The 10,955-nt window shown below is 41.0% G+C and overlaps 1 protein-coding gene across 2 annotated transcripts in view; it reads right to left on the reverse strand.

Moving 5' to 3' along the window:
- Positions 1-10,210, reverse strand: part of ANAPC1 (anaphase promoting complex subunit 1) — a 94,236-nt gene extending 84,026 nt beyond the window's left edge. Inside the window, exons 1-5 of one of the 2 annotated variants that reach the window (XM_039231747.1) lie at positions 9,967-10,210; positions 9,216-9,333; positions 7,970-8,206; positions 5,654-5,815; positions 102-153 (exon numbers count right to left, since the gene is read on the reverse strand). In XM_039231747.1, coding sequence (XP_039087678.1) covers positions 102-153; positions 5,654-5,815; positions 7,970-8,182 — 427 coding nt within the window. In that variant the 5' untranslated portion in view covers positions 8,183-8,206; positions 9,216-9,333; positions 9,967-10,210. The remainder of the gene's footprint in view (positions 1-101; positions 154-5,653; positions 5,816-7,969; positions 8,207-9,215; positions 9,334-9,966) is intronic. The other variant, XM_039231746.1, reaches the window with a different exon arrangement.
- Between the last annotated feature and the right edge of the window lie 745 nt (positions 10,211-10,955).

Here is a 10,955-nt window from a genome sequence, read left to right on the forward strand (position 1 = left end):
TTAGGCTAAACAATTATTATTAATGACTACATATTTTGAACAACAATAAAACAAGCAGATAAACATTTAAAGATTAAATAAAATTTCAAAAAGAAACTTACTGTAGGCCTTCTCAGATTTATCCTGTGATATAATGAAGTCACACCATAATGCCTAGAACCAAAACAAAATGCTTACCTGAGAAAACTGTATCTAAATGATAACCTATTCACTAATGTCATCTGACTAACAGCAATGACACCTACATCATATCTGTCCCTCCTCATCAGCTCAATATATACACCATGGGAACAAAAAAGAAGATAAAATTAGACTAATCAATGATAGATATTATAAGGAAAGACAAACTATGTTTGCAAATAAGCTTTAGGAAAAGAGAAGGGAAGACAAAAAACTTACTAGACAGAAGCCCTGCAGCAGAAGTCAATGCAAATAATGGCTCACCCTGTATTACAGGTATACTACATTAGTACAGCTTACTATACAAAACTAAAGGGTTGTCAAGGGTTGCCAAGCTATTTTATAATCTCCAGACTTACATAATGATCTCCTCATTCTTAGACTGTCCTAGACTCACTTCAGAAAAAATCTTTAGAGGCGCCTGGGTGGCTCAGTTGGCTAAGCGTCCGACTTCAGCTCAGGTCATGATCTCATGGTTCATGGGTTCAAGCCCAGTGTTGGGCTCTGTGCTGACAGCTCAGAGCCTGGAGCCTACTTCAGATTCTGTGTCTCCCTCTCTCTCTGCCTCTCCCCGCTCTCACTCTGTCTCTCTCTCAAAAATAAATAATGAATACTGGGGCGCCTGGGTGGCTTAGTCGGTTAAGCGTCCGACTTTCGCTTAGGTCATGATCTCGCGGTTCGTGGGTTCGAGCCCCGCGTCGGGCTCTGTGCTGACTGCCAGCTCAGAGCCTGGAACCTATTTCAGTCTGTGACTCCCTCTCTCTCTGACCCTCCCCTGCTCACGCTGTCTGTCTGTCTCTCTCTCCCTCCTAGAAATAAAAATAAAACATTAAAAAAAAACAATAAATAAATAAATAAATAAATAATGAATATTAAAAAAGAATTTTTTTAAAGAAAAAAATCTTTAGAAAAATTAATATTTTCCTTAAAGGCCCTGCTTATAAAATACAAACTATGAAAAGCCATTAGACTTCAACTGGCATGCTTAACAATCACTTATTGAAATTATTTAATGTTTTTATAATTGTAGCAAGATCTACGTTAACATACAATTTACCACTTTAACAACTTTAAGTGTACAAATTCAGTGGCATTAAACACATTCATAATGTCATACAACCTTATCACTATCCATTTCTGGAACTTTTTCATCATCCTAATCAGAAACTGCACGTATTCAATACTGACTCCCCAGTTCTCCCTCCTCCCTGCCCATGGTAACCTTTATACTACTTTCTGTGTCTGAATTTGCCTATTCTAAGTGCCTCATGAAACTGGAATCACACAGGATTTGTCCTTTTGTGTCTGCTCTACTATACTTTCAATGTTTTTGAGGTTCAGCCATGTTGCAGTATCCAAATTTCCTATATTTTTAAGGATGAATAACAATCCTCTATATGTATATACCACACATTGCTTCTCCATTCATCTATTTTTGGAAACCTGGACTGGTTCTACCTTCTGGCTACTGTGAAGAGCACTGCTATGAATACTGGTATGCAAGTATCAGTCTGAGTCTCTGCTTTCAATTTTTTTTAATAAATTTATTTATTTTGAGAGAGAGAGAAACCTAAGCAGGGTCTGCACTGTCAGCACAGACTCCAACACAGGGCTTGAACCCACAAACCATGAGATGACCTGAGCCGAAATCAAGAGTCAGACACTTAAACAACTGAGCTACCCAGGCACCCCTCCTTGCTTTCAATTCTTTTGGATATATACCTACAAGTGGAATTCCTAGATCATATGGTAATCCTATATTTACCTTTTTGAGGAACCACCAAACTGTTTTCCACAGTGGCTACTTTCCATTCCCACCAGCAATGCACAGCATTCCAATTTCTCAACATCTTCACCAACACTTGTTATTTTTGTTTTTGTTAATAATCATCATCCTAGTAGGTGTGAAGTGGTATCTTACTGTGGTTTTGATTTGCATTTGCCTGATAACTAACAATGTTGAGCATCCTTTCATGTGCTTATTGGCCATTTGTAGATCTTTAGGGAAATGCCTACATAAGTCCTTTGCCCATGTTTTAACTGGACTCCTTGCTCTGCTGTTGTTGAGTTACAGGGGTTTTTAACGGCATTTTAGCAAATAAAAGTTCAGAGAAAAACAGGCACCGGAGCTGCACTCCAATCTGAAATGTCCAAAGTCTGCACTGCACCTCAGTCTCAACTTCCTTTTATGAAACCCCACCCTCCCAGGCTCTAAAACTTCCTTCTCCTTCACCCCTAATATCTAAGAAGTCACTCGTCCCTTCTCTATTTCCATCAGCCTTCTCTCTCCCCTCTGTCCTTGTCTTCAATGTGCCGATCTCTTTCACCTGAACCACCACCAAACAGTATCCCTGACAAAAGCTTCTCCAGTCAGTCCTCTATGCTCCCACCAAACTAATAATTTCTCAAAATACAAAACTGATCATGTACTTTCCATTTTCAAAGTAAGGAGTAAGCTGTCTTCTGCACACAGTTTAAAGTACAAATTCCTTGGTTCACATACAAGTGTAAGCTCGGATCTATCCAATACCTGCTAGCATCTACCCACAGCCATACGCTGCATACAGCCATTCTGAACCTAGACAAAGTCATGTTTTTCCATCACTCTCTTTACACCAAACATCTGTCTCATCTAAATCTAAGTTATTAATAGTTTGCCATATCTGTTTATATACATACATTTGTGGTCACATGGGGCTGAGGGGGCACTATTTGAATTACACATATGATACTTTACCCCTAAACACTTCATTATACACTTCCTATAAATAAAGATGTTTTCCTATATAACCACAGAACCATTATCCTGCCTAAGAAAAAAAATGATTTTTGAACCTCACTTAATAACCATTCCATTTGCAACTTTTTCAGATTCTCCCCAAACTTTTTTTTTTAGCTGATTTTATAGAACCAGGATTCAAAGATCATTGAGCAAGTTTCAAAAAATACTGCATTTGTCCCTTTAGTCTCTTTTTAATCTAGAGCAGTTTCTACCTTCTTTTCTTCCTGACTTTCTGAAGGCTTTCAGACTGTTCCCCCAATTGTTTTCTCATGGTGTTTTTTCTTTAAACTTTTTATTATGAGAAATTTCAAACATGTATCAAGTAAAAAGAATAACACAATGAAGTCCAATCAGCCAGCTTCAATAATTATCAATCTTTGGCCATTCTGGTTTCATCTACATCTCCAACCTATTTCTCATCTCATGTTAGTTTAAAAATTGATCCTCTAGGGGCACCTGGGTGGCTTAGTCGGTTAAGCGTCCGACTTTCGCTTAGGTCATGATCTCATGGTTCGTGGGTTCGAGCCCCGCGGCGGGCTGTGTGCTGACTGCCAGCTCAGAGCCTGGAGCCTGTTTCGCAGTCTGTGACTCCCTCTCTCTCTGACCCTCCCCTGTTCACTCCGTCTCTCTCTCTCTCTCTCCTGGAAATAAATAAAACATTAAAAAAAATTTAAAAAAAAAAATTGATCCTCTAGTCCCCATATTTCCTATAATTGAAAGTTAGGTCTAGATATTCAAGTTAAGTATTTCTGGGAAGAAAAGATAGTAGGTGACATCACCATATCTTGTGCTGTTATAGATGGAGATGTGTATCACTCCTTTGTCCCACTATTAACGATGACAAACTCAATCATTTGGTTCAGGTGGAGAACAACAGATACCTCCAAAGTAGAGATACGTTGTTTCTTCACATTATAAGTAATCCAGAGGGTGACACTTTGGTGCCATGGTCATATCCCTTTACCCAAAAATCTTAGCATCCATTTACAATCTTTGTCTGAATCGGCTATTACCTTGGACATTAAAAAATGGTGATTTTTCTAATTCTATCATCCCCTTTTTATTTATCCAGTGGCATTCTACAAATATGGGTTTTCCTTCTTTAACTGGAGATAAAATGCATGTCTTCCAAAAAGCCAGGGCAAATGTTTAATTCTTTCTTTTTCGTTATCAATTTGAGAACAGAATTAGTTTTAATAGCCAACTACAATGATAGCAAACTAGGGATTTCCTTTCCCTTACTCTTTTAGTATTACTATGAGCCCAATCTGTTTTATTCCATATTCTGCAGTCAATTATAGTCATATGTTAAATGTTAAATACTTTTGTACCCTGAATTCTTATAAATTTTTACTTAACAATAAATCAAATTATTCAAGGACAATGTTTAAAGAGTATCATTAAACTGACCAAAGATAGTATAAAAAAGGTGATGAGAAAGAAAATAAATGAAATTTTTATTTTTCTATTATCTTCACTACATGTTAAAATATACATCCAGCTAGCTTCTGCACAGCAAAGGAAACAACCCAGAAAATTAATAGGCAACCAACGGAATGGGAAAAGATAGTTGCAAATGACATATCAGATAAAGGGTTAATATCCAGAATCTATAAGGAACTCACCAAACTACACGCCCGAAAAACAAACAACCCAGTGAAGAAATGGGCAGAAGATATGAACAGATACTTCTCCAAAGAGGACATCCAGATGGCCAACAGACACATGAAACGATGCTCAGCATCCCTCCTCATCAGGGAAATACAAATCAAAACCACACTGAGATACCACCTCACGCCAGTCAGAGTGGCTAAAATGAGCAAATCAGAGAACTCTAGATGCTGGTGAAGATGTGGAGAAACGGGCACCCTCCTACACTGTTGGTGGGAATGTAAACTGGTACAGCCCCTCTGGAAAACAGTGTGGAGGTTCCTCAGGAAACTAACAATAGAACTCCCCTAGGACCCAGCAATAGCACTGCTAGGAATTTACCCAAGGGATACAGAAATGCTGAGGCACAGGAGCACATGGACCCCAATGTTCATAGCAGCACTCTCCACAATAGCTAAAACATGGAAAGAGCCTAAGTGTCCATCAACAGATGAATGGATCAAGAAGATGTGGTTTATCTATACCATGGAATACTACATGGCAATGAGAAACAATGAAATCTGGCCATGTGTAGCAACATGGATGGACCTTGAGGGTGTTATGCTGAGCGAAATAAGTCAGGCAGAGAAGGACAAATATCATATGTGTGCACGTATAGGAGGACTAGGAGGAACTTAACAGAGGACCAACCGGGAGAAGAAGGGGGGAAATGGTGGGGCAAAGGGAGAGAGGCAAACCATGAGAGACTCTTGAATGCTGACAAAAACTGAGGACTGATGGATGTGGGGGGGGAGGAGGGATGGGCATGGAGGAGGGCACTTGTGGGGATGAGCACTGGGTGTTATGTGGAAACTAATTTGACAATAAACTATTTGTAAAAAAATAAAATAAATAAAAATATAAAAAAAAATTAAATAAACATTAAAAAAACAAAAAAAATAAATAAAAAAATAAAAATATATACATCCAGCTGCTAGGATTGTTATGCTATGTTTTTATCATTTCTGTTAAATTTTAAGACAAAAGTTTGTTGCTGTTGTTATTTAAGTGTTAAATAATCAACCAAATGCTAAAACTCACCTGTTGAACAGGACTGTCAACTGTAAATGCTTTATAAACAGCCAATGCCTGGCTTTTACTTCCTTTGCTCCAAATCACCATATTTCCAGCCACATAGAGTTCCTCATCATAATCCACTTCTTCTCCAATTTCGCTGACACCTTTCCTTAACTGCCAGCTTTCCTTAAAAATTAACACATGTACGACAGGTTAAAGCACTCTCTTTCTCAATTGTATGGGACAAACTTATTAAATCAAACAGTCATCCAAACAGAAGTCTCCTACTGTCTCTCTGCCTGTGGAGTAAGACACAATCCAAACCCAACTCTTAGAAGGTTTGATGCCATCAATTAATGTTTTATTTATTCCTGAGAGAGAGAGAGAGAGAGAGAACGTGAGCAGGGGAGGGTCAGAGAGAGAGGAAGACACAGAATCCAAAACAGGCTCCAGGCTCTGAGATGGCTGTTAGCACAGAGCCCAATGTGGGGCTCAAACCCACGAACCGAGAGATCATGACCTGAGCCAAAGTTGGATGCTTAATCGACTGAGCCACCCAGGCACCCCTATCTTACAGAATATTGTGAACAAGAATTTACTCAAAAATTCTATTAACTGCCTTATACTACTATATCATCCTGCCAAAAATACAAACAAAAATTATACCTTATCTATAGACCTAAAAATGAAACCAACATACTTGGGACACTAAAAAGGTATTACATTAAGCATATGCAGGGGTTATGGAAGGGAGCAGTGAAGTACACATGGGAATTACTGGTGGAATTTATGCACAATGCACATTTCCCAGTTTCACAACTAGATATACATACACCTTCCTCCTCTTGTCCATCAAAATGAATGGGAGCAAGAAAGATTTGGATTTCTAACTACATAAGCCTCCTCTCCCTGAGATTTTGTATCCCAAAGGGATAAGAAAATGGAATAAGGTAGGAAAGACTGATTTTCTGACACACACTTGCATCTCATTCCCCTATTTAAGAATTACTACTCTAACTACTTGTATGGCATTTGTTTCCTCTAGAAATGTTTAGGTCTTGGGCGCCTGGTGGCTCAGTCAATTGAGCTTCCAACTCTGGATTTCGCCTCAGGTTGTGATCCCAGGGTCATGGGATCTAGCCCTGTGTCAGGCTCCACACTGAACATGGAGCCTGCTTAAGATTCTCTCCCTCTCTTGGGGCGCCTGGGTGGCTCAGTCGGTTAAGCGTCCAACTTCAGCTCAGGTCATGATCCCATGGTTCATGGGTTCCAGCCCCGCGTCGGGCTCTGTGCTGACAGCCAGCTCAGATCAGGAGGCTGTTTCAGATTCTGTATCTCCCTCTCTCTCTGACCCTCCCCTGTTCATGCTCTCTCTCTCAGAAATAAATTTTAATAAAGTAAAATAAAATAAAGAAGATCCTCTCCCTCTCTCCCTCTGCCTCTCTCCCCAACTCAAGCTCTCTCTCTCTCTAAAATGATATTTTAAAAAAAAAAAAAAAAAAAAAAGATGGGTGCCTGGGTAGCTCAGTCGGTTAAGCATCTAACTTCGGCTCAGGTCATGATCTCACGGTTTGTGAGTTCAAGCCTCGCGTTGGGCTCTGTGCTGACAGCTCAGAGTCTGGAACTTCTTTCAGATTTTGTGTCTCCCCTTCTCTCTGACCCCCACCCCATGCTCATGCTCTGTACTCTCAGTCTCTCAATAATAAATAAAAATGTCAAAAAAAAAAAGAAAAAGAAAAAAAGAAACGTCCAGGTCTCCTATGGCAGGGACCATTTCTAACTCTACCAGCTACTCATCAAATAACATGAAATCTGATCCCCACATACTAACTAAAGAGAAAAGAGGTTCAAAATAGACCATAATCAGACCTGGTGGCTCATCGGTTAAGCAACCGACTGTTGATTTCAGCTCAGGTCATGATCTCATGGTTTGTGAGTTTGAGCCCCTTATCAGGCATCAGGCTCCGCACAGCACAAGATTTCCACTTGGGATTCTCTCTCTCTCTCTCTCTCTCTCCTCTGCCCCTCCCCTTCTCGGAGGCACACTCTCCCGAAATAAATAAATAAATGTTATAAAAAATAAAAATAAAACAGACCATAACCATACTACTGAATTTGACTCTCATTATGAAATCATGAGTTATACACATCTAAATAAACAGCTATGACACCATAGTACAATAATGACATTACTCTAGCCTCAACTGTAATTACCAAATCAGAATCTCTACCCTACAAGTATCATCATACTCATTCCTCAGTTGCTTCTGAGTAACCTTAAGTTCTAAGTACAACACATCATTCTATGTTTCAAAAATATAATGGGAAACTTAATGGAACCTTTTGTTTCTCGTGGATTGTAACCTCCTGAAGGGATCCCACCAAGCCAGCAGCACCATCAGAAGACCATAACTCAGAAGCTGGCTGCAGCTGGCGAAGCTGAAGGTTCAGAGCATTAGGGTGGTGCTTGCAGTGGTCTCGACCAAAAGGAACAAATTCCTGCAAATCCCCGGCTGCAATCATTGTTGCCCTTTCTTCATAGAAGTTCGACATGGGTTCCAAATATCAACATTATTTCTGCATGAATTCAAACACATTCTGGTCAGCTTCTAGAGTCAAAACCATAATAGAAAGATCATAAAAGTAAACAGAAGAGTCATTAATCCTTAGATGAGTGTCAAATAATCCTATCATATCGTAGACGTATGTACAAGCAATCATAGTATCAAAGGTCATTCCAGACTCCACAAAAGGCACACCTAAAGGATCACTGGCATATTGGAAGGAAACAAACAAAAAAACATGTTACTTCTAACTCATCAGAAGTTGAACTACAGCTTTTAGTAAACCAGTCCGCAAAAGACCTAATAAACTATCAAATCAAATGTGATCAGCAGTTTTGACATGCAAATTCACTTAAACATGTAACTACAACCAATTCCAATTTTTGGTCAAACCAGAACCAAGGCATGAATGAATAACCCTGGCTGTGGAACAGTCATGCATGTAGCAAATTTAAGAGTGCTAGCTTTCAATTAACACAACCTATGATAGTACAGTTCGTTACTACAAAGATATAGATGAGCTGTAACCAAAAAAACACTCCCTTACCTCCAAAACACTGCTACATACAGTAATTGACAACTAATAAAATTTTGATACTCTATAAGGTGGCATATCAGATGGATGCCAGTTCTGTCTCTGAGACAACACCTATATTAGAAATGGGTTTTGTGGCATCACATTTAAACTGCAATCCTCGAACACAGAAATCAAAACAAACGTGATGCCAGCACTATAGGTAACTTTTAACATCTGAAAAGCACTCATGATTAAGAGTGTAATTAAATTTGACACAGATTTCTCATCTGAGGTTTTTCTGGCATCACTAGTTTTCTTTGCTGCACTATCTCAAAGCCTCTGTAGTTCCTATGCAGCAGAGGCAAAGCTAGTTTGCTCTGAATCAACATTATTCCTGAGATAACTGTATGTCACAATCACGGCACTTTATTTCCTCCTGCTAAAATTCAGAACTGAGAACACTTGAACTTGGGACATAACTAATAGTGTGCCTGAAAAAACTTACAAGAAAACAACAAAACTCAGCTGGTCTTCCTATTTCCTAGTCAACAGGATAGTCAGCATTAAACTTGTGTCTTTGTCCAGCTTCAGTGGTGCAATTTCAGAACGTTATTCTATTAAATCTTCAAGAAAATTACATCATTACAGAATTACTTTAACAGTACAATATCTTTTTGTACAATTAAAACAACATATTTAATACTCTTATAGTACCCCAGGTTCTTACGCGTTTACTCATTAGGGCAACAAGAAAGCTACAAATAAAAGTGCTATGTTACATTAATAAGCTATAAATCAAGATGTCAGCATTGTTTACTAGGAACAAAAACTACTCTGCCAAAGGGAACCACAAAACTGCCTTAAGGGGAGACCCAAATGCACAGGAAAGGCATCTTGGGTAGAGTCTCCGCAAAGGCACAGCTTCCTCGGCCCTCCTTAGGGTTAGGTGAAACCAACAAGCTAAGCCCCTGGACCTCAGAAAATCCTGTCCGAGAAGCAAGGAGCCGTACAGAAGCTGAGGCCCACATGGGACACCGCGTCCAGCTCAGGAAGGAAGTCAGCGAGGAGTGGAGCGGGGAGGTGCACCCCGGAAAGCCCAGCCCTCAGGCCGAGGACCGCTAGGCGCAAACGCGCGCTTAGGGCCTGCCCCTGGGCTCCCAGCCCTCAGGTCACCGGACGCAAGTCAACCTCGGGGCGGGTGCGAGGATCATACGACATGCGGTGATTCACCGGACGCTGCGGGCCCGAGCCCGCACCTGTGTAACTCGGGACGCGTCAGGCGCGGTGAGCCCCGGCTGCTCCCCGGAGGCGCGGGGGCCGAGGGGGCCCGAGGGCAGCGGTGGGCTCGGTCACGGTGACTCCTCGGCCGCTGCAACTTCTCATTCCCTCTCCCTCCCCTATTCCGGAGGAAGAATGGGCAGCAGCTTCGGACGCGACTACGAATGACAAGCAGGCGTGCAGGGAAGCCACTCAGGCGAGATGTTCAAACGGACGCTTCCATCTTTGCTTTCCCGTCCTGCCTCGCGCGGGGGCGGGGCGGGGCGTCGCGGGAGGCGCGCGGCGGTACTTTGGTCCTAGCGCCTGCGCGATTGCCAAAAGAGAAAGATTTGCGGGGTTTTTCAACCTCCTTCAGCGAGCGCGGCGATGCTGTACAAATCCCGAATTCCTCAGCTGGAACCTGTACCTTGATGGGGCCCTCCTGGCGTCCACATCTTCTCCAGGTCATGTCATTACAAGCTTGAACTGCTCTAAACTCTGAATTAGGAGATACTCTAGCTAGTTTCACTCCAATCTCCAGACCCCCAAATGGGAGGTTTTGTATTTCAGGCTTGGGGCAGAAAGGAACATGCTGATTTTCTCTCTTTGCCAGTGCACTTTAACTTTTTGGGGTCTGGACCCTTTGAAAAGTTGATGAAAGTTACGGAGGCCCGGACAAAAGCAGCGTGCAATTTTTTAGATTCTTAGACCAAGGTTAAGAACTCCAGTTTTATACCTCCCTCTCTGTGGATTTAACTGTAGGATACCACACTTACAGAAACTAGAAAACTTTCTTGAGCTCTAATCTCCCATTGCGTGGTATCTCTCGGTTGAAAGTATCGATAGGCGTCCTATCGATATGTTTTTGCCTAAAAAACAAAGTTCAAGTTCTTTATCCAGAAATGTAAAATTGGCTGAAACTTTATGTGCACTAGGGATTCCCCAAATACATTTTGCATTTCGTGGCCCTGAGTATCATAGTTCATTC

The sequence above is a fragment of the Hyaena hyaena genome, unplaced genomic scaffold (assembly GCF_003009895.1).
Source record: "Hyaena hyaena isolate Hyena2069 unplaced genomic scaffold, ASM300989v1 scaffold_57, whole genome shotgun sequence".
Classification (NCBI taxonomy): Eukaryota; Metazoa; Chordata; class Mammalia; order Carnivora; family Hyaenidae; genus Hyaena; species Hyaena hyaena.